Source organism: Anabrus simplex, chromosome 1 (genome assembly GCF_040414725.1).
Source record: "Anabrus simplex isolate iqAnaSimp1 chromosome 1, ASM4041472v1, whole genome shotgun sequence".
In the NCBI taxonomy this organism is placed as follows: domain Eukaryota; kingdom Metazoa; phylum Arthropoda; class Insecta; order Orthoptera; family Tettigoniidae; genus Anabrus; species Anabrus simplex.
The window spans coordinates 607,453,384-607,477,982 of NC_090265.1; the positions used below are offsets into that span (position 1 = coordinate 607,453,384).

Genomic DNA, 24,599 nt, shown 5'->3' on the forward strand with positions numbered 1-24,599 from the left:
CGTAGGCTGAGTGGACTTCGAACCAGCCCTCAGGTCCAGGTAAAAATCCCTGACCTGGCTGGGAATCGAACCCGGGGCCTCCGGGTAAGAGGCAAGTATGCTACCCCTACACCACGGGGCCGGCTCTTTGTTGGAAAACGCTGATAAATTCGGCATAGTGCCCTGACATCGTCCCTTATGATTACCATCTGTTTCATTTACTAAAGAAACTTTTTGAAAATTACAGTTCCGAATGTTTTGATGAGGTGATAGATTCCCAGAATGATTTGTTTGGTTCACGTTCCACAGAATTCTACATCCATGGTCTTCGAATGCGTTGATGAGGGTCCATTACTATTGATGGGGTTCGTAATTGATTTCCCAGGTACAGTTTACCTCACTTTTTGGTGTAAAATCCGACAGTACTTCTAAATTAGTATTAGTTTCCTTTACCACGTTGTATTACTATTTTAATGTACCTTGCCATCTTCATTACATTCTGATTTAAGAGTAATTCTTTCAGTGTGTGTAGAACGAGAAACAAAACTACATAAGGAGATCCAGAAAAGTACCAAAGGAATGAACTCTTTCTACTGACATACTTGCTTGAGAATTACTCTGTTATTTCCAGTGATCAACAAATATTCTACACAGAGTATTTTTGCTCAGTGCTCTTGTCCCTATAGCAAGAGCTGAGTGTTCAATTTATAAACGTTAAATTATATTTAAATATCTGAAACATTGCATGAGGCGATCAGTCAGTTGTGTCAATTGCTGGTAATTTAGACATCGATATTGAAGGAGCGGTAAATTAATTTTCTGACGTCAGCTCCGGAAATGGTAGGCCTAAGTGTTGAAATACCAAATGAAAAATGTTCTACTTACGAACTTTAACTAGAAATGAATTCTATTAAGAACATACCGTGTGTGTAAATTTTGTTCTTAATTTCAAAACTGTCTAATACAAAAGTTACCCAGAGGTATGATGGAGACGCCATAGTGACATGCTACGACGCTAATTATGTTCTATCAGTAAGGCGATTCGTGGCTGGAAACAATTCGAGATACTGAGGTAGTATACAAATTATTTAATTTCTATAAAACATCAAATACTAAAAACTGAAAACGAGGGTAAGGTGGCTTTATGGTAGAGGTTGAAGAGTGAGGGAGAATTGGTCATCATGTAATTTTGCCAAGCAGTCCAAAGTCTGTAGTAACGCCACTTGTAAAGGATAAAAGAATCATGGCGTTCGCAGGAAAATACTTTAATTTTAATTTAAATAGCAGATGGTGACAAATGCGGTCAATACGTAATCCAAGAGTATGAATTACGGACAAAGTACCGTGACAATTTCTTGTTGGCTTTACTCATGTTACACCTTAATTATTCTCTTACGATATATATATATATATATGGGAATTTATTCACGAGTGAGTTGGAAACAATGACTTGGAGGTGAAGCTAGAGAAAAAGAAGAGAAGGAAATATCACGAATCTAGGCGAATGAAATGCCAGACATTTCAAAAGATACATGAAAAAGACAGGTACAACCAAACAGAAAGGTAGGACCAAGCACTCGGTACCAAGATGCAAATATTTTTCTCAGTGAAATTGATGGCATAATGTCACAAAGAGAGACTAAATTGATGTCTCAAATGTGTCATAATGAAATCTTTGTGAATGTACTGCTTTGTGAAAGTAATCTAATAAAGTGGAAGGGGTAATACATGTGAAGAGGGAGAAATTTTATTATTCACTATAACATTATTGTCTTGAAGTATATGCATTGTCTGATAAATGATAGCAATAATCTTTTTAAGTGGTATTTCATTGTTGAATCTAATGACCTAAATTATCACGCACACTTTCTGCCATATGACCGCAAAGGTTATGTACAGTATTTACCATGTGACTCTCATTGTCTTCCACAGTGTCTCCAATGAGACCTTAATTGTCATAGACAGAGTCAGAAATGTGACCGCAATTGTCAACTAAAATAGGTGACTACAATATTGTCATATACTGTGTTCGCCTAGCGATAGCAATTGTCATTCACAGTATTTGTCCTGTGACAGTAATTGTTGTCACATCAAAAATTTGACTGTAGCCGAGTCTAAAATAATGTCTATATCACTAATATATGGTAACTTATTTTTATAATTGTTCCAAAAATAAATTAACAGAAAGAACTAGGAAGGCCTTTTTTATTAGTTTACCAAGTTTGTCGCAGTTTGCGACTACCAGTGTGGAGATTGATGAAAATCGGAGAGTAAAGTGGGCACATGCTAGAACAGGCAACGGCTACTGTCAGATGTGTATCATTTCCTTCAATTGAAATTTCTTTGTTCGCATACGACGATAATCAAGTGCAGCAATTGGACCCTACGATTTTTATATTATCACTTGTTAGATCTGGCAGGAATACTTCATGTATCATAATCACATTTGTCGATTCCAGATGCAGGTACCTGCCTGTATCTTACAGAAGCTCCAATGTTACCGACAGTGGAAGTGTTGAGTTGTGGGAACATCGGAGTAGTATTTTATCTTCTTCCTGCTAGCCATCACCTCTTCCTAGCAGGTCTGCTTGAACCAGCGCACGTCTTCAAGTGGCTGGTCGCCCGGCACAGCAAGTGCAGTTTGCCGGGCAGCAAGCCCCTCATCACAAGTAGTTGGGTCGACAAATACAGCAGAAGGAACCCATGTTCTTGTAGAAAGAGCTGCTGCGTCTCTTCCGGGACCAGTGGCTGTGTACATCCTCGCCTGTCAGTGCCTGGTTCCGCTCTGAAACACACCGACATAACTTTGTTAGGACAAATTATTAACAATATTACATTTAATTATTAGGATATAAGTTAAAATCGTTCCAGATTTCAGACTAGTGCGCAGGAAGTCATTTAAGGAGGCTGCAACTCACTGCACAGGAAGGGTGGTCAGGCCACCTGTATGTCATACCAGTAGGTTTAAGGTAAGAAAGACCCTTCTTGGGCCGAAAAGAACAAAAAACAAAATTTGGGCGTTTTTAGTTGTTCACAATGTAGAGAACAAGAATTGGTTTAAAAAGTCGGAAAATTATGAAAAATGATCATTTTATAACACATAAATTACTATGCTGCACCGTGAAAGACAACACCCACTTTAACAGAAATTAATGTTTGTGCGTATAACTTCTGAACTATTATAGATAGATTTCTGTACTAACTTCTGGTCTGCTTTGTTTAGCATAGACATTGTGTTGGAAACCATGACATTGCTTGTTTATGTTACGAGTGGTTACTAAACATCGTTGTAGTATAATAAACATTGTGATTTTGCACCGACTTATTGAAGAATGGGTCGTTTGAAATCTTTAGGAAAGAGGAAGTATACGGAAAATCGTCACATACGTAAACTTCCCGGTGTAAATAATATTCGTTTATATGAAAGTAGAGCTAGGCCTAGTTACTATGTAGTGGAAGTTAAAAATGACATCACAATATGCTCGCCATGTAGTGTTTCTGGATCTGAAATAGACATTGAATCCCCCTCAAGTTCGATGATGATGATGATGCTTGTAGTTTAAAGGGGCCTAACATCGAGGTCATCGGCCCCTAATGGCACAAAATGAAATGGCAACAAAAAATCAAAATCATCCACTGACCAAAATAAGAAAATGGCATGAAGAATGAATGGATGGACATGAACACAAAAGGAAACCAAAAAACAATAAATAAACAAAAACAGTGGATCCGACGAAAAAAGGATCAGAAAAAATAGTAATACTGACCAAGGGACCACATATAAAGCAAAATTCTGAAACGAGGATGCTTGATGTCTAAAGGGGTCCAAAATCCATGTCTAAGGCCCCACAGAATGGTACATGTCGCGAGTAAAGTAGAACCATAGTATTTGTCATTTTGGGGGTACTAATCAAAAGTAGCGAAGACTCACGGTGTTCCACACAAGATGGTACTACTCACAAGTATTGTACTTCGTACAGGTAACGCAGATCTATGTTGTTCCTAACACAATGGCGCCACTCATAGCCAACGCAAACTGATAAGGTTCATCACCGAGTGTACTAACCACAGTGACGCGCACTATCCCGTGGTGTTCCTCAACATAGTGGGGACCAATCACAGGCAACGCTGTCCCACGGCGCCGCTCAGAGCCAACGCAAACCGAGAAGGCTCCTCACCGAGTGTACTAACCACAGGGACTCGCACTATCCCGTGCCGTTCCTCAACATAGTGGGTACCAATCACAGGCAACGCTGACCCACGGTGTCGCTCATATAGTGGTACAACGCACAGGCAACTCCCAGACCCGCGGTGTTGCTCACATGGGTAAGACGCACGGGTACTGCAAAACCCCCGACCAGGCAATTGGTGCTACTAATCACAAACCTATTTCGTACTAACATAGTGGTACTACTTGCAAGTATAGGCAACCCATGGTGTTCCCCGCGTGATGGTACGAATCAAAAGTAGTTACATGGTTCTAATTCAACCATCCCTTGGTCGCCCCTTTTAGTCGCCTCTCACGACAGGCAGGGGATACCGTGGGTGTATTATTCGTCTGGGTCCCTCACCCACAGGGGGTAGAGAGATAAAAGGAGAAAAAAGAAGGGATCCGTCACTTCGAAAAATGAAGTAACGGACGAAGAAAGGCAAGGGCCACGAAGGGCGTGAAAATGAAAAACTCCCTAGGCCTCGAATGCTCTAATACCGTCGGGGTCAGAAAAGAACAAGAGTTGACCAAGGGAGGTCGGACAGGATAGACGAAAGTGAGGAGCCCGGCACAAGTAAGTGGAAGCAATGCCAGGACTCAGCTAAGGGCCCCGTGGTCGCCAATCCACACTCCCAAGTTGAGAGCCCCTTGGGCCCCTGTTAGTCGCCTCTTACGACAGGCAGGGGATACTGCGGGTGTATTCTACATGTGCGTCCCCCACCCGCAGGGGGTAGTGTGTTTGGTCCGCGAGAGGTATTTCATTTCCCTCACGTCCGCCGGCAAGCCGGTTAGGACCCCCCTATCCGCCACCTGGGGACGCGCCACGTGGGAGTATCACCTCTCTCCCTGCTACGCCAGCGTAGTAGGTTCGTGGTCCCTCAAGTTCATCAAAACAAAAACTGTTGCGTTGTCGGCCACTGTTTGAAGACTTGTGGGAACACGAAAATTCAAATATAAGTAATATAAGCATGAGACAGGCTGAAAAAGAAGCGGTAGAATGTAATGATGGGGACAATAAAATAGCTATTGCAGTCGATGGAACATGGCACAAGAGGGGACACACCTCTCTTCATGGTGTTGTGCTAGCTACATCCGTTGACACTGGAAAGGTACTGGAAACTCTTTCTAAATATTGCCATGTGTGTAAGAATAAGGCTGATGACACACGGAGCGGTTTTCGCCGAGTCGGCAGCCGAGTCGGCCGCCGAGTCGGCGCATGTTTCTATTGTATCAGATGGGATGAAACAGACAGAGCGGTGCTCGTCGACAGGCGGCAGATTTGCCGACTCGGCCTGTCGTGTAGCTGGCGGTGCAGCGAGCGTTTTGAAGACTTTGTGCGCGCTCTAGCGCCATAGATTTAATACATTCAGCTGAATCACGGCCGACTTGATGCTTCGCTCTAGTCGGGCGTGGCTGAATTTACGCGGCGATTGCATCATTGGTAGGTATTCTTGTATTAGATAAATATCATGAAGTATCTTTGAAATTCAATAATATACACGTAAAAGGACATATAGAGTAAGTAGACTTTTGGAATAAGAATAAGAACAATCCTTTATTTTTCGGTAATTTTAGCTAGCTTCCTCACCTAACGTCACGCTCACTAATGTGTTTTGTCCACTGCCTGCTCGATACGCACCCGATGACTGCTTATAAGCAGTCATTTTAGATGCAGTTCGAGCAGGCAGTGGTTTCGTCACAGTCGGCAAAAACCGCTCTGTGTATCAATCACAGGCGGCGGCCGACTCGGCTGCCGACTCGGCAAAAACCGCTCCGTGTGTCATCAGCCTAAGGGTCAACATGAACATGAAGACTGCGCAATACATTTTGAGGGAAGTAGCGGTGGAGTGGAAGCTGAAGGTGCAGTTAGAATATTTGGAAGATCCATTCAGACAAGAGGAGTAGTATACAAACAATATTTAGGAGATGGGATAGTAAGGGGTATAGTAATTTCCACGTAAGGAAATACCCCAGAAAGTAAATATCGCCGCCCGATGCTCTTCTTTTCTCTTTTTTGTAATGGCTGATCACTGCTGCCAACCTGCCTGGTTACATATTAAAATCACCAGACATAACCATAACAAACTAACCTCAATGTAGGAAACACCGATAATCAATGTTTCCCTACCCTAGTAAATGATAAAAGATAAGATCAAATAAATCAAGATAATTATGAATATCTCGTCGATTTCCACGCTCAATGAGGAATTAAGGAAATAAACACACTTTCTCACTCAAAATTATCCGTCTTTATTTTGATATACACTAGGCGTACTATAACCATATTCTTGACAAGAGGGGCGTGTTAAACGATGCAATTTATTTAATAAGTCTTTGCAGTGTGATTTTAGAAAGTTCCAGACATCCAATGACTTCCCTTTCTTTTGCGCGAACATTTCCTTCTCTCTTCAACACCGGTAACCAGTAAGGAGAGAAATTATTGGGCATATTTTCAGCCTGCAGGCTGGTTATATCTTCAAGCTTATCAGGAAACATATAAGAATACTAATGTGCCAAGCTCCGTGAACGGAAATTAGGTCAGGTTTCAAGTTCACTGCGGATTTGAAAATAATAATGTTATAAGTTCTACTGCCAAAATTTCGTCCCGCAAGAGTTATTTCGTGTACCGGTAGATCTAGACATGAGCCTGACGTACTTGAGCACTTTAATCATTTCACGCAAACAATGTTAATAAATGCATTATCCGAACATGCCACAATTCTACTTACTTGGTATTAGCCAAATAGATTTACAATCCCACACAAAAAGAAAATATGCTTTAAATATTCTCGCAAATGTATCACTAGTGACTTTAACGGCGATGCGGTGGCAACACGCAATTCATGCTAGAACAGTGATTGAACGTTGCCAACGTGCCAGATTAACGGTTAATGTAAGACGTCGTATCGGCAAGTAGGGTCCCTAAACTGTATCGTTACCGACACTGAAAAAGACCTGCAAAATACCCAACAGCAAGAAAAGTAACTATAAATCGATACCTTAATATTACAGGGGTGAAAGGGTAAGGTTGCACCCTTAGGGTACGTCCTTACACGGAGAGGACTATACATGAAGGTGGTACAGAGTAGGCCATACGGAGATGAAGTTTCAACCGAAAAGCTGGAGTGCATTGGCCATGTCCAGAAACGCATAGGTGTTCGGCTTCGTAGATGGAAAGAATGAACTTGTTGGGAAAAAGTTATCTGATGGGAAAGGTATTGGTGGCCCAAATAGGCTTACAGGTGGTGTCATTGACTGTCTGCAGAATTACTATGGCCAAGCCATTAGGAGTAGTGTTTCGAAACTGCACGAAATACAAGCAGCAGTATGGGCTACTTACTTTCATAATCCTGTGCATGGGCTATGCCCTAAGGGACATGATTCATGGTGAAAATATAACAGGGAAGACCAAAATTATAAGCACCATGGGTTACCTCATTCTGTAGCTGAAGCTATAAATCCAGTATATACGGATTTGGCACACCCAGATCTCTTAAAAACGTACCTGCATGGAAAAACACAGAACGATAATGAAATATTCAATTATGTTCTGTGGTCGAGAGTTTCGAAGACAGTGTTTGTTGATAATACTACATTCGAGTTTGGACTATGTGATGCTGTTATATTTTTCAACGATGGGTATACTGGTAGGGCTAAGGTGCTGCAGAAGTTGAACATCCTCCCAGGATACAACACACTGAATATCCTAAAGGAGTTGGATGACATACGAATAAGGAAAACAGACCTCATGGCGGAAGAAATGAGTAAAAGTGCCAGAAGACTGAAGAGAAATCTTAATAGGACTAAAGAGGACACAAATGATGCAAGTTATGAGGCAGGATTGTTCTAAGAATTGTCAGAGGTAACAAATTATAATCAGAAACTTCAACCTCATTTTTATCAGTTTAACATTTTTCACTACTTTGGTACCATCCAGAAGAAAACTAATAAAGATAGGTCCATTAAATTTTGCTGGTGCATCAACATCATCCTAATGAAAAGTAATAAGAAGGGATCTGCCTTTAAATAAAATACAAGTGCTTTTCATGATATATTGTAGACCAGCAAATGTACCCGTGCTTCGCTATGGTATTCTAGACTGTATTCGAATATCGAAGTACATGCTGTACGTACAGTAAATAAGATTGTTTTAAAATTACATGTCTCTTAGCGTTATCCGAGAAATAGCATAGGGAGGTCCCCATACTTTGTTTCCAATGTAAAGTGTGGGTTGCGGAGTTGTGATGATAACGGTAGGCTCACTTGCCTACTGCCATTCACAATCGATTTTGGGTGTTTTCATTATAATTGCAGGCCCCATTGCCTACTGCGCGGTCACAATCGATTTGGGGAGTTTTCGTTACAATGGCAGGCCCCCTTTCCTTCTTCTAGACAGATTTCAGTTGTATGTATGTTCAGTCCGTCAGCGCTAACGCTGGCGGGATCCCCAAAAGCTCTGCAATCAGCTGTCATAGATGGCCTAGGCATCACTGAAGAGACTTACTAGGGAAATGAGGAGTGAGGTAGTTTCCCGTTGCTTTCCTCACCGAACCAGAGTTGCTATTACATATCAGTCTGCCAAGCCCACTGAAATGCATACACCAACCGACCCTATGAGCAACATTTTTAAACCATTCATAGCAGGGACTGGCTGCATAAGGATTGGCATTACTAGCATCGCTCATACCTCAGTCACTTTCATATTGTCAAAGCCAAGAATAAGACGGAGACAGATCTATCAAGGTAACAACATTGCTCTAGCCTATACCATAAGACGTAGTACACTGTAAACACTAGGTCCTGCCAGCAAAGACATAGATTACAGTTGAGGAGATTTTATTATAATGGCAGGCCACTTCCCTACTACCAGTCAAACTTGAGATGTGCAGTTATCATTATAATGACAGGCCCTTTTTCGTTCTGCCAGCCAGCTTACTGCCAGTCACACAGAGTTGGTGAGTTTCCATTAAAATAGCAGGCCACTATGCCTAATGCTAGTCACATTTTAGATGATGACATTTGTTTATAATGGTAGGCACCCTGGCCTACAGCCAAACACAATCGGGTAGGGGAGTTTTGAACAAAATTGCATGCTCCCTTGCCCTCTGCAAGTCAAATCGAGAAGTGAATTATTCATTACAATGGTAGGCTCTCCTTACTAATGCCAGTTATACTGGAGTTGGAGAAGGACCCCATTCCTACTGCCAGTCAAAGTCGGTGTGGGGAGTACTGATTACAATAGCAGTCACACCCTTTCTCGATTGCTACAAATCGACATCATTGAATATATATAGATCGATATACGAAAGTATATGCATGTTTACAATATTGCAGACCTTCATTTACAGATTAACTGCTGCTAAACGGTACGTCATATTGACAAAGGATTGTACCGTAAGGCGCAGTATTTAGCGATCTAAATGGCTGGTCCTATGATATTTTCTCGCATCTTATCTAATTATGGGTCATGTTGAGTTAGAAACGTTTAATAGGGTGAAATTTGTGTAAGATTATCTTACATTGTATTACTTTTCGGATAATTACAGTATGTGATATAGCATTTGGCTCACGTATGAGCACTGAGGGCCAATGTTCGTGTAGAATTTGATAATTCTATCTTTCCTGTAAGTGACTGAAAGTATGAATTATGCATGTAAGGAGTCCAAATATACTTAAAATCGAGAAATACAGACAAATCTAAGGTATAAGGGATACAGATACGACAGAAAGTCATAAGACCAAGGTTGAAGATCACTCCAAATTGAACGGAGATTGTGCCATCCGCTTTGTGACAGGACTTACCGTTTAGCCATGAAATACCTCGAAACGAAGGTCTGCACCGTCATTACAGTAAATTGCCTCCATATTTACCGGCTAAAGCGTATAATTTTGCTTAATGTTATTTATTTATTTATTTATTTATTTATTTATTTATTTATTTATTTATTTATTTACTAGCATATGTACCCGTTCTTCGGACGGGAACTGGTAATCAATTTTACGATTACTTTATGAATTTATGCCAAGTTAACATCCCTTTATTCAAACGTTTAATATGGCATGTTAAGCGGATATTCTTCTACGAAAGAACGTGGCGGTATAGTCTAACGTGAAGTACGATAAAGCAGAACAACAGAATGAGAATGATAACAGGGTTTATTGCAGTTTTCTGCACGCACCCGCTTATAGGATACGCCCGCTCGATCTTAAGACTGAAAATTGAAAATCCCGGGCCATTAGGTGTTTATTAGCTTAAGATGATGAATGTGGTATTTGACTACTCCACAAATATACCTTGGAACCCACTGTCCGTTAAAAATATCTCCCTTATTAATTCTCGTATAGAAATGATGCATATGACAAAAACATTCTATTAAGACAGTTTGGTTGTTTATATTTTGTGGGAGCGAAATATCACGGTTTCGGTTTCGAACAAATACCCAATCATTTCAGGGATTTAGAAATAATATTGGCACTAAAACTTACCCAGGGACAGGTGAATTATAAATACGAAGTTTGGTAGAAATATATCCAGTAGTTTTCAACTTACAATCAATCAATCAATCAATCAATCAATCAATCAATCAATCAATCAATCAATCAATCAATCAATCAATCAATCAATCAATCAATCAATCAATCAATCAATCAATCAATCAATCAATCAATCAATCAATCAATCAATCAATCAATCAATCAATCAATCAATCAATCAATCAATCAATCAATCAATCAATCAATCAATCAATCAATCAATCAATCAATCAATCAATCAATCAATCAATCAATCAATCAATCAATCAATCAATCAATCAATCAATCAATCAATCAATCAATCAATCAATCAATCAATCAATCAATCAATCAATCAATCAATCAATCAATCAATCAATCAATCAATCAATCAATCAATCAATCAATCAATCAATCAATCAATCAATCAATCAATCAATCAATCAATCAATCAATCAATCAATCAATCAATCAATCAATCAATCAATCAATCAATCAATCAATCAATCAATCAATCAATCAATCAATCAATCAATCAATCAATCAATCAATCAATCAATCAATCAATCAATCAATCAATCAATCAATCAATCAATCAATCAATCAATCAATCAATCAATCAATCAATCAATCAATCAATCAATCAATCAATCAATCAATCAATCAATCAATCAATCAATCAATCAATCAATCAATCAATCAATCAATCAATCAATCAATCAATCAATCAATCAATCAATCAATCAATCAATCAATCAATCAATCAATCAATCAATCAATCAATCAATCAATCAATCAATCAATCAATCAATCAATCAATCATTTCAATCAATCAATCAATCAAAGCTAAAAATATGCAGATAGTCATTATTACACCTGAAACGGATAACTGAACGAAAATTTCATCAAAATAGTCAATGTGCAGACACACAGTTGCTACGATTTTATTTATATAGATTAATTAATTAATTAATTAATTTACTTGTACATGCATGCTGGAATTAGTAGCTCAGACAGTAGAGCGCTGACTTTCTGAGCACAATGTAGTTGGTTCAATTCGGACTCAATCCAATCGGGGATTTGAACAGCTAGAAAAGTACTCCAAAATCCATTCTCCTCGAGCACGGTTGTCGAATACGGCTCTGTTAATTATTCACCATCTTTAATACATGTAAGTAAATGGTTTGTGAGACGAAAAATCAATAACATTATTTATGTAAGTAGATATTTTGGTTTCATTATACCCATTTCTTTACTGATAACACTCCATCACAGTCTGGAGACGTGGAAGTAATACTTGGTGGGCGAGATGGGCCTTTGTACTTCATATCGGATCAGAGAAGAAATCCCGAGGGATATGAGAGATTACAATAGGGCGCGGCGGTAACTGGCTGATCTCATGTTGTATGCAGCTAGCTGCTAAGTCTATTCAGCGACTTCTTCTTAATGGAGCGGAGAGAAATGATATTCGCTAGTGGAGGGGTTTACAGATCTCCAAGAAGGAAGGCACATTTCGCTGAATTTAGAAGGCAGATATCAGCTCTCTTTCCGGTACTCTGGATGGTCACTAAAGGAGAGTCACTAGTTTTCTTATTTAATATTTCAATCCCTTATGTATCAATCTACACGGCAATGAATGTTTATTCATGCTTCAGTGAGAGAACTGGGAAGCTGTACCGTTCTGAGAACCATGGATCGAATTCAGACAGTCGCTATTTTAAGCGTAATCTCTTCCAGTACCGATCAAAAATCTGTACGCCGAAATATTGTTGACTAGCTGTAGTACCTATCGTTGAAGGGACATCCACTTAGCACGTGCGTGATTACAGTTTTGTCCACCAGAGTTCGAGGTACATAAGTGGGCAAGCCTCTCCATATCACTCATTTTTCCTCACGTACTCGCATTCCTTACTTGCTGTGTGCCTTTGCGTTTAATATTTTTTTGGAATTATTGCTGATATTGATATGATCTCTTCCTTTCGGTGTAAAACAAAACCAGTAATCGAGTTAATGTCAAAAGCAAATACTGATACATTTACAAAGCCTTTGAATCATTACCGGAACGATCTCCATAGTAACTCAATTTTCCGTCTATAGAGTTAGTTATCGGCTCTGATTAACACTTTTACACGATTGCCATTATTGTCATTGATTTCTACCTTATTTTTCATTGTATCAGAAATAAATGCCAATAGCTATTCCCGTGTTAAATCAACCGTAAGTGAGAGGCATTGAGTTTTATGCCTTAGATCCCTTCTACTGAAATTTTGGAAAAATTTACAACTAAGAATCTACTCGACCTTATTCTTAACTTAAATACCACATGTTTAATCAAAATGTATCCATCCATTTTCCCGCAATGCCGTAATAGAAACTGAACTCGACATTGGTCATTACAATGACGTCAGTGTTCTTGTCAGAATACAATATTAACAGAGTGGAATGTGGCGGTTGAAAACAATGCTATCATATGAAATGCTCGATCTAATCACGATCAGTGCCACGGCGGCGTTTTAACAAAACCAAGTGGAAGAGATGGAACGACCCAGCAACAGACAGCGGTGAATACTGCTCTGCCGTTTTCCGTTAAGTGTGCACACTCCCCATTACTATCAGCGCCTCGCAGTAGGGATCGTATAGCTGGAAGACTATGATAAACCAGTGTGTCACGTACCAGTATTTACCAGAACATGTATGAAGCAGAGGAGTAGTATGCTAAAAAAAGAAAGTCATCTAACTACCCAGCTACTTTCCCACCAATTTTCAGGCAGGCTGTTCTACTTTGGTAGGTAATTCCCTTATCTCAAGAGGCATGCAGCAGTAATGTCGTCTATCGGAGATGATACCAGTTGCCTTACGTCGCACCGACACACTTCGGTCTTATGGCGAGGATGGATAGGAAAGTGATAGGAGTGAGAAGGAAGCGGCCGTGGTCTTAATTAAGGTACAGGACCAGCACTTGCCTGGTTTAAAAATGGTAAACCACGGAAAGCCATCTTCAGGTCTGCCGACAGTGGGATAGAATCCACTATCTCCCGAATGCAAGCTCACAAATATACGCCCCTAACTGCACGGCCAGCTCACTCAGTATATTGGATATGAGTAGCAGCAGAAGTGACAAAGCACGTTACAATAAACATTGTAATGTTACTGTTGACCAATTATATAGGCTTTAGATATTGTAGGCCTTCACATTCTGTTTTCCTCCGACTGTGTGATATTACGGCATCTGGTGCAGTGGGGGGTCCATCTTCCTGCTTTTATGAAACCCGTATTGTCGTATTCTTCAAGCTATCGTTCCTTCACGATTATTTCCCTCATTTTGGTAGTCATCTTCACAATTTTCCTTGTCGATATGGGCTGATGACGACGCGGTTTTTCACCCTACGACAAACACGATCAAGAACCACCACCACGAACGCCAGTTAACACGATTGAACAGTATTTCCATGTTAGTGATGCTCGGCGTTGATATGGGCTAAGCAACAAAGGTCTGAATTAATGAATATCTCTGTTATAGTAGGCAGTACGGTAAAACTGTATAAGATATAAATGAATGGAAGTTGTATAGTATTTATCGATAGGACCAGAGAAAAACCAGTACCCTACGCCACTACGCTCAGCACAACCCTAATAATAATAATAATAATAATAATAATAATAATAATAATAATAATAATAATAATAATAATAATAATAATAATAATAATAATAATAATAATAATAATAATAATAATAATCGTTTGCCGTCAGGTACAGAATTAATGAGCTTGACCATTTGCGGTTTCTGTTAGATCCGTACAGACAAAGTTTGAAGAATACGTGCAAACCTACTCAGTGGAAATAACTACGCCTTTTGTGCAATGGAACCTGTGCACAGTCTGTGATGAAACGAGGTTTTGGAGAGGAGGTGGGATTCTCTTCGTGTTTGATCTATCTGCTGCTACTCTCAGCACAGTCCGTTGTAATCTTCCGAGAGTTCGGTTAGATAACGTACGGCTTTCAGTTCAGTGACTTCTAGACTTGGGGAAATAATCTGTTCCAAAGTGAACTGCTACTTCACAGAGTCGCAATTTCTTTTACACCAATAAGTTCCCTGGGAAAGCGCTTCAAAATACATGAAAGTAGGGAAATTTGTTCTTCATGTGGCTAATTGTCTAACATGTCGAATATTCACGTATAACCATGGACGTGTGATCTCTGTTAGGTCGAAAAGCTCTCCGCCAGATACCTCAGCACTTCAAACGCCGACCCGTAGCTGCTATAGCTAACCATCACGACAGAACCGTCTGGCGGGTAGGTATAACCAACCCCTAACTGAATTGTATGGCCAAAGCAATTGAGAATCCCGGGCCATTAGGTGTTTATCAGCTTTAAGGTGATGTTAGGTCGAAGAGCTCTCCGCCAGATATCTCAACACTTCAAACGCCGTCCCGTAGCTGCTATAGCTAACCATCACGACAGAACCGTCTGGCGGGTAGGTATAACCAACTCCTAATTGAATTGTATGGCCAAAGCAATTGAGAATCCCGGACCATTAGGTGTTCATTAGCTTAAGGTGATGAATGTGGTATTTGACTACTCCACAAATATGCCTTGGAACCCACTTGATGTTCAAACATGTGAATTATCGACATGTTCAACAACTGTGCTCCAAACGATAGGGGCAATTCCTCGCATTTTTCCGGAGCTGAGTAGTTTGGGAGTATTTGATGGTGATCAGATACTTCAAACTCGTGTCGGTTGATTTACTGTACCTGTACTTGTATCTTAATTTACATCCCGCGATTGCAGAGGAAATACTAAGAGAATTATCCTCTTCGTGGTCCAAGAATCTTATTCTCATAACGTTAATTGGAAGCCAGAGTCAACATTTGAAATAAATAATTATGCACTGAGAAATGATCTATTCTATCGTATATCTGGGCTATGCTTGCACTTGATAGTTTGTGGGACGTTGTCACATTTAGAACACATAACTACCGGGCGAGTTGGCCGTGCGCGTAGAGGCGCGCGGCTGTGAGCTTGCATCCGGGAGATAGTAGGTTCGAATCCCACTATCGGCAGCCCTGAAGATGGTTTTCCGTGGTTTCCCATTTTCACACCAGGCAAATGCTGGGGCTGTACCTTAATTAAGGCCACGGCCGCTTCCTTCCAACTCCTAGGTCTTTCCCATCCCATCGTCGCCATAAGACCTATCTGTGTCGGTGCGACGTAAAGCCCCTAGAAAAAACAACAACACATAACTGTCTAGTTCACTTGCAATGTTATTTGTTTTATTTTGTTACTCTTCGTTTAAGTGGCACCGACTCAGACAGGTCTTGATGGGATAGAACAGGGATAGGACTGGGAAAGAAGCGACCGTAGGCTTAATTAAGATACAGCCTAACATTTACCTGGAGTGAAAATAGGAAACCGTAGCAAACCATCTACAGGGCTGCCGACAGTGGGCTTAGACCCATTATTCCCAGAATAAGCTAACAGTTACATGCTTCGAACCGAGTAGTTTACTCGCTCGGTAATGTCAACAAATATAAAGCACATAGGGTTGATAACAGAGGAAAGAGAGAATGTGGGGTGTATCCAGTTGGTCGGAATTTATCATACATATCAATAATTCAAGCATAAGAGCTGAAATAACATTTATGTTATTAAGCACACAATGGTCTGTGTTCCGTTCAATTATGCACAGGTCGTGGTAGTGATGTTGATTATAGTTTTAGGAGGAAGTACAACTGGACAACCATCCTCTATAACACTAATCAAAGGGAACGTATTTGTATTATATGCTTTACGTCGCAACGACACAGATACGTCTTATGGCGTCGATGGGATAGGCCTAGGGGTGGGAAGGAAGCAGCCGTGGCCTTAATTAAGTTACATCCCCAGCTTTTGCCTGGTGTGAAAATTGGAAACCACGGAAAACCATCTTCATGGCTACCGACAGTGGAGTTCGAACCCACTATCTCCCGGATTCAAGCTCACAGCTGCGCGCCCCTAACTGCACGGCCATCTCGCCCAGTCAAAGGGAAAGAATGGAAGGGGTCCGGAATTTCGAAAAATGGAGGTATCGTCCAAGAAAGGCAAGGGCCACAAAGAGCGTGAAAGTGAAAGACCCCGACGCTTCAAATGCTGTAATACCGTCGAGTCGGAAAGGAACAAGAGTTGATCAAGGGAGATCGGATGGGCTAGATGATTGTGAGGAGTCTGGCACAAGTAAGTGGAAGCAATGCTAGGAATCAGCTAAGGGCCCCGTGGGCGCCAACCCACGCTGCGAATTTTAGAGACATTGAGACCCCTTTTATACACCTCCTACGACAGGCAGGAGATGCCATGTGTGTTATCCCAGCGCCTCCATCCACAGGGGGAACAATTATGCAAAGTAGATATCCTAGGATTCATCAAATCATATGAAAGGACACTTCGAATATTTATAAAAGTACCATACAGATGTTACTACAAACTGTGAACTTGTTTCTGTATTTATATACAATGAATTATAATGTTATTGTTTTTACCTCCCACTAACTATTTTTTACGGTTTTTGGAGACGCCGAGGTTCCGGAATTTTGTCCCGCAGGAGTTCTTTTACGTGCCAGTCAACCTACCGGCACGAGGCTGATGTATTTGAGTACCTTCTAATACCACCGAACTGAGGCAGGATCGAACCTGCCAAGTTGTTTTTAGAAGGCCAGCGCCTCAACCGTCTGCGCCACACAGCCCGGCGTCGCTATTTCTCATTGAATGTCAAGAGGTGCAGTCCTAGCAAAGTCTTTTCCAGAGGTGCAGGTCGTAGACATCACGAAATGATGCGACAGGTCTCGTTGAGTGCTACGTCAATCAGTTTGGCATTGCTAGAATTGTTCCGGAGCGAGCATACATGATCAGTTGTTCGGTAACGTACTGCGAGAGCAGATATTCTCACTGTACATGGATGTGATGTGGTTCTCGTGTTGATACTGTCAGCTTCCGAACAACATTGTTCCTGACAACCACTTACTGTTCGGTGTAGGCTAATTTACAGTATTGAGTGAGACGAACTTGTTCGAGTGGTCTGGTTACGTGGGGTAAGTGGAGGAGGATAAGTAACCTAGGAAAAGAATGAGCTCGACCAGGGCAGAAGGAGACCAAGGCAACGATAGTAATTTAATGATTTCAAGGTAAGAAAAGTATAATTAAGTGAGATCACAATGTTATTTAAAAATACATTATATTGAAGTATTTTACTTCATTCCCAGAGGTTTATAGTCTAACACTGAAGGACGTATCCGTCTATTCAAATTAAGGCATATGTGTATGTATGCATGTATTTGTGTATGTATTGTTATATGCTATTGCGACCATCAGCGCAGTATCGCGCCCTTCGGTACTTCCGGAAAGGGAAGAGCGAGTCAGGCCGGGGACCTCCCAGCCGGCCCGAGGGCATGCCCCGGCCTCCACTTATGTTGTGCTTCGTCTGGTTTCCCTGCGTGTCTTTTGGAACGCGAAACGAGAATGTTTCTTCTCTAGCCGCATCCCGAAGATTCTAGAACTCCATCACCAGAATATAAAAAGGAGACTAGCCGCTAACAAGAGTGTAGTTGGACACCAGTAGTGTTGGCTGTCGTCAGAGTGTCAATGTCAATAGTGCTGGAGTAGTGTTGTTACTTTGTGGAGCTAGACAGCGGTTGTTTGTGTTGGAGTGAGTGAACAGTAATAATGTATGTCGTGATTGTCGTTGCTGAGTGTACTGAAGGAGTACGACGGAGAGTAATGTTAAAGGGTGGTCACTGTTGTATAGTGGAGCTGTGTTGATGTCTTGCCGAGCGGTCCACTGTGTGGAGGGGCTACGTTGACTGTGAAATAATTGGCTTGACTGTGTTTATTGTGTGAGTTACGGACTTCTCTGGAGTCGATCCAAACAACTGGCGTCGTGAGTCGTGATTGCTAGCAAACTGTGTTCGAACCTGTGTGGGAGAGGCTGCTGTGTGGAGTGACTGAGCGTGCAAAATGAAGTGAAAGGTGAGCTGTCAATCAAGTTTACGGAAGGATAAAGACTGCCCAGCTGGGAACGTTCTGTGGGTATTAAAGAATTTGTAAGTAGCCACTAATTAGGGAACAGGTGTGATCCATTCTCAAGTACACTGACTGACAGACCAAATGCAACACCAAGAAGGAGTGGTCAGAACTTTATGCCAATTGCAGGGTAGACTGACGTCACTGAGGTATGCTCATGATGTGAAATGCGCCGCTGTGCTGCGCACGTAGCGAACGATAAATGGGACACGGCGTTGGCGAATGGCCCACTTCGTACCGTGATTTCTCAGCCGACAGTCATTGTAGAACGTGTTGTCGTGTGCCACAGGACACGTGTATAGCTAAGAATGCCAGGCCGCCGTCAACGGAGGCATTTCCAGCAGACAGACGACTTTACGAGGGGTATGGTGATCGGGCTGAGAAGGGCAGGTTGGTCGCTTCGTCAAATCGCAGCCGATACCCATAGGGATGAGTCCACGGTGCAGCGCCTGTGGCGAAGATGGTTGGCGCAGGGACATGTGGCACGTGCGAGGGGTCCAGGCGCAGCCCGAGTGACGTCAGCACGCGAGGATCGGCGCATCCGCCGCCAAGCGGTGGCAGCCCCGCACGCCACGTCAACCGCCATTCTTCAGCATGTGCAAGACACCCTGGCTGTTCCAATATCGACCAGAACAATTTCCCGTCGATTGGTTGAAGGAGGCCTGCACTCCCGGCGTCCGCTCAGAAGACTACCATTGACTCCACAGCATAGACGTGCACGCCTGGCATGGTGCCGGGCTAGAGCGACTTGGATGAGGGAATGGCGGAACGTCGTGTTCTCCGATGAGTCACGCTTCTGTTCTGTCAGGGATAGTCACCGCAGACGAGTGTGGCGTCGGCGTGGAGAAAGGTCAAATCCGGCAGTAACTGTGGAGCGCCCTACCGCTAGACAACGCGGCATCATGGTTTGGGGCGCTATTGCGTATGATTCCACGTCACCTCTAGTGCGTATTCAAGGCACGTTAAATGCCCACCGCTACGTGCAGCATGTGCTGCGGCCGGTGGCACTCCCGTACCTTCAGGGGCTGCCCAACGCTCTGTTTCAGCAGGATAATGCCCGCCCACACACTGCTCGCATCTCCCAACAGGCTCTACGAGGTGTACAGATGCTTCCGTGGCCAGCGTACTCTCCGGATCTCTCACCAATCGAACACGTGTGGGATCTCATTGGACGCCGTTTGCAAACTCTGCCCCAGCCTCGTACGGACGACCAACTGTGGCAAATGGTTGACAGAGAATGGAGAACCATCCCTCAGGACACCATCCGCACTCTTATTGACTCTGTACCTCGACGTGTTTCTGCGTGCATCGCCGCTCGCGGTGGTCCTACATCCTACTGAGTCGATGCCGTGCGCATTGTGTAACCTGCATATCGGTTTGAAATAAACATCAATTATTCGTCCGTGCCGTCTCTGTTTTTCCCCAACTTTCATCCCTTTCGAACCACTCCTTCTTGGTGTTGCATTTGCTCTGTCAGTCGGTGTATAATCGTGTGTGTATGTATGTATTTATGAATTGTATCAGGAACTGTTTTAGCCAGGTACATTATTCTAAAAGTTACCGGAATATTTGGAAAAGGACGGCAGTAATGTGTGTTCATGTGCCCGACATCTTACGTGAGCTCGATACGAAGTTCCTCGTGGCGAGCAGGACACGTCATGAGCGATGAACCTGCTGGTGACGTCAATGCCACATGTCGTATGCCTTTCTCTCGAAGGTACGATAACAAGAATTTGACTAAATTTTTAACCGATGAAGGTATAGAAATGTGACATACCTCATCGTGTAGCTAGTGTTATGAAGGCGAACATGTGTCAATCTCAGCAAATTCCATCAAGGCGTTCAAGAGATATCAAGCGAGAAAGAAACCACATTTTCTCGTGACGTAGGGAATAACCTTGGCCTTGCAGAATAAAAGCTAAAGCTCTTGCCTGAGCAAGGAAGTGCCAATTCTTCGCTCACAGCTGGTTTATCAGTCATGCTGCTCGCGACAAGTGAAGTCGAACTTAGTGTTCATTCTACGGGACGTCGTGGTACTTGTATTATTTTCGACAGCAAGTTGACACTTAAATTATTTGAACACCAGTGAGTAACCTATAAATTTTCTTGAGAAATTGTTGGACCTACAATTCGTCAGGGACATTTAATCTTTGGAAATTAATGTGTTTATAACATTGAAGTTATAAGACTTGTAATATTTCGCCAGTATTTGAACTTATAAAATATCTCGATTTCCGTGTGAATAACTTTAACAAACTTGAAGCTAGCACGACTACTTTGAATTTTAATGGTCATGAACTATTTCACCTTAGAACATCGTGAGTGTATGAAGATATATAGGTAGATAAAGAATGGGTGAGCCCTGCCTTCGCAGGGCTCCACACGTAGGTCTGTGAAGACCCTTTGTGTCCCTTAAACGGGTTTGCCTAGTCCAGCCCTAGTGCTCCTATAAAGGATACCAGTGTCCGGATGTTGGCATTCCTGATGTCTTCCAGGCTCACGAAATGTGAGCCAAGATATCGATGTCTAGTGCTTGCAAGAGCTTCGCACTGACACAACACATGCGCGGAGGTCTCTTCCTCCCTACCGCATCTTCTACACATCGGATCCTGACTGATTTTCATGATGTGTAGGTGTCTCTGTAAGGTATTGTGGCCTGTCAACAGTCCAACTACCATTCGCATTCTGGTCCTATTCAAATTTATCAGGACCTTTTGATAACTTTGGCTAGGCCCTTTGATAAGTTTACGTGCCTGCCTTGCTATGGTTAACCTCTTCCAAATGTCTAAGTGAGACTGGTTTGTTCATTGGGACATTACCAGTTTCACGCTTCGGAGTGACACTCCCAGGAAAGGCTCTGGTCCTATGAAAGGACCTTTCGAGCCTTGTTTCGCTAGTTTCTTCATTTGTACTGATACCTGTGTGCCCAGGGACCCATAATAGGGTAACTGAGCTAAGTTCACACAGCTCATCTAACATCCTTTGGCATTCCCATACCATTTTTGATGTTGTTCTAACTGCGCATAGTGCTTTTAACGCTGCCTGGCTATCACTGCAAATGGTGATGCATCTTCTATGTCCAGGCATGTTCCATATATATACAGCACAGGACAGTATTTCATATACTTCGGCCTGGAAAACAGTAGCATATTTACCCATGGGAAGGGAGAGCCTTGTCTTAGGCCCCCAGACCCCGGCGCCTGTGCCCGTCTCTGTCCGCGAGCCATCTGTGTACCATGTACAGCCCCCAGACCTAAGACGGGCCCCAGCATCCGCGGCCCACTCCTCCCTTGTGGGTATCACCACTGTGAACTTATAATTCAGATTAAAACGAGGCTTCATCAGGTCCCCGATCATCATTGTCGTAGGGCAGGTCTGGTGAAGCCTTGTAAGAATAAAGGCATGACCTCTATTCGGATTCTTGAAGGACCATCCTCCGAGTGACCAGAGGTGGTAAGCACTCATTCCCGCTATTTCCTTAACATATAAATGTAAGGGGGGAAGACCTAGGATGGCCTCCATTTCACATAATGGTGTAGTATCCAGTGCCCCTGTTATTCCTAGACACGCGAGTCTTTGGACACTGTTTAACTTGATGGTCACAGTTTTACTCTCCGAACCTGGCCACCAGACTAAAGATGCGAAGGTGATCGTGGGCCGTACAATAGAAATATAGAGCCACTGGACCACCTTAGGTCCTAGGCCCCAAGCCTTTCCGACGGCCCTTCGACAGGCCCACATAATCTTGCGAGCCTTATCCACCTTATGGTCTATATGTTTCTTCCAACTCAGTCTTGCCTCAGGGATTACCCTAGGTACTTAACTGAGGTTGTCTTAACTATTTTTTCCCAAATAGGAAAGGCTCTGACAGTCCGTCTAGCCTCCTTCTCCTGGTAAATACCACGATTTCCGTCTTATCGGGATTAACCGACAAGTCCGTGTCGTGGCACCATCTTTCCACCCTACGTAGGGAGCTCTGTACGAGCTCCGAAACCGTACTGGGGAAATTTCCCACCGCCATTAGGCTAATGTCATCTGCATAGCCTTGGACGTAAATTCCTCCAACATTTAACCTGGTAAGTAGTCCATCCACTACCAGACACCATGATGTTGGTGATAATACTCCTCCCTGTGGACACCCCCTGTCTATATTAGCTCTCAAAATTACTGCGTTGAGGGTAAACAGAACTTGACGGCCCTGCAGTGAGGCCATAATCCATTTTATGAGCATCCTGCTCACTCCTCTTCTCTCTAGACTAAGTTCTATAGAGCCCAAAGATGTGTAATTAAAGGCCCCTTCTATATCTAGGAATACCACCATAGCAAGTTGTTGCTGATCCAAGGCACTCTCCAGCCTAGAAACTAGCTGGTGTAGTGCCGTCTCAACCGACATCCCTGATTGGTATGCATGTTGATGAAGATGCAGGGGAAAGTCTCTTAATACTTTCTTCCTGATATGTCTATCAACCAGTCTTTCCAAAGTCTTAAGAAGAAAAGACGTTAGACTAATGGGTCTATAATCCTTAGGTCTAGTATATGAAGACCTTCTGGATTTAGGTATATATTCTACCTTCGCCTGACGCCACAAGGAATACACGTACCCCATAGTGAGACCGGCTCTAAAAATTCTGACCAGGCATGGTATAAGGACCGCGCCCGCTTCCTGGAGAAGTGCTGGGAAGATCCCATCCCTTCCTGGGCTTTTATAAGGGGCAAAAGTTTCTAATTTCCACTTCACCCTTCTTGGGGTAACAATCTCTGCGGCTTCCTTCCAGCCACTTCTATCGGGTCTGAAGGATCCGCTCGATTCTACTTCACTATTTGTGACTACTGAACCTGGAAAGTGGGCATCAAGCAATAAGCTCAGGGTCTCCCCCTCTGTGGATGTATATCCACCCGAAGGTGACTCCAATGAGCCCAGCCTTGCCCTTCCATCCAAGGTTAGAATTCTATGAAGCCTTGCCGCTTCATGTTGACTCTCGATGGAGTCATAAAACTATCTCCAAGATTTCTTAGAAGCCTTTTTGACTTCTGACTTGTACTTTCTTTGTGATTCTTTATACGAATCTAGACTTTCTTGATCCTGAAGTTCCCTGTATTTATTTCAGAGCCTTCGTGTGTTTCTCCTCAGGTGTTCAAGATAACTGTTCCACTTGAAGCTTCCTGTTACTCTTTTTGCCTTAACGACTGGGCAGTTTAATTCATAAGAGGTAACTAGTGTCTGTGTGAGAAAGCTCACACTGAGCTCCAGCTCCTCTTTGTTCTTAATTATGTTTGAGGGTCCTCCTTCCAGTCCCCTCCTCATGTCCTCCCTAAAAGACGTCCAATTGGTTCCTCTAGGGTTTCTGTAAGATGGGATATCGAAGGAGCCCTCTATATGAAACACAACGTGTCTATGATCTGACAAGGAAGGCTCCAACGAAACTTTCCAGTCTTTAAATTCCTGTATGATTTCCATGGAACCCAGGGTAAGATCTATGATCCCCTCACTCCTATTATTGATGAAGATAGGGGTATCACCTATGTTCATGATCTCAAGATCAGTTGTATATAAAATTCTATGAAATGCTCTCCTCTTCGGTTTGTGTATATACTTCTCCAAATGCTATGATGAGCATTGGCGTCACAACCTACTGTGAGGTTAAGTCCTTGTGTGTATGAAACACATTAACGATTTTGAATATTATCAAAGTCTAAAACCAATTTAACTTGCGCATAAAGACTGTTAATAATTTTCGTAACAGACTGAACCATTCGAAACCAATTCGTGTGAATAGACTGTCTAATGAACTGTAAATACGCCGTAATACATTACGCATACTTCGTAATTCAGTGACATTGA

At 42.4% G+C, this 24,599-nt stretch overlaps 1 protein-coding gene across 1 annotated transcript in view; it reads right to left on the reverse strand.

The window, feature by feature from the left end:
- Window positions 1–2,642: 2,642 nt before the first annotated feature.
- LOC136881822 (uncharacterized) overlaps window positions 2,643–24,599 on the reverse strand; it is a 474,626-nt gene continuing 452,669 nt past the window's right edge. The window contains exon 5 of the mRNA XM_067154289.2: window positions 2,643–2,764. Coding sequence (XP_067010390.1) covers window positions 2,643–2,764 — 122 coding nt within the window. The remainder of the gene's footprint in view (window positions 2,765–24,599) is intronic.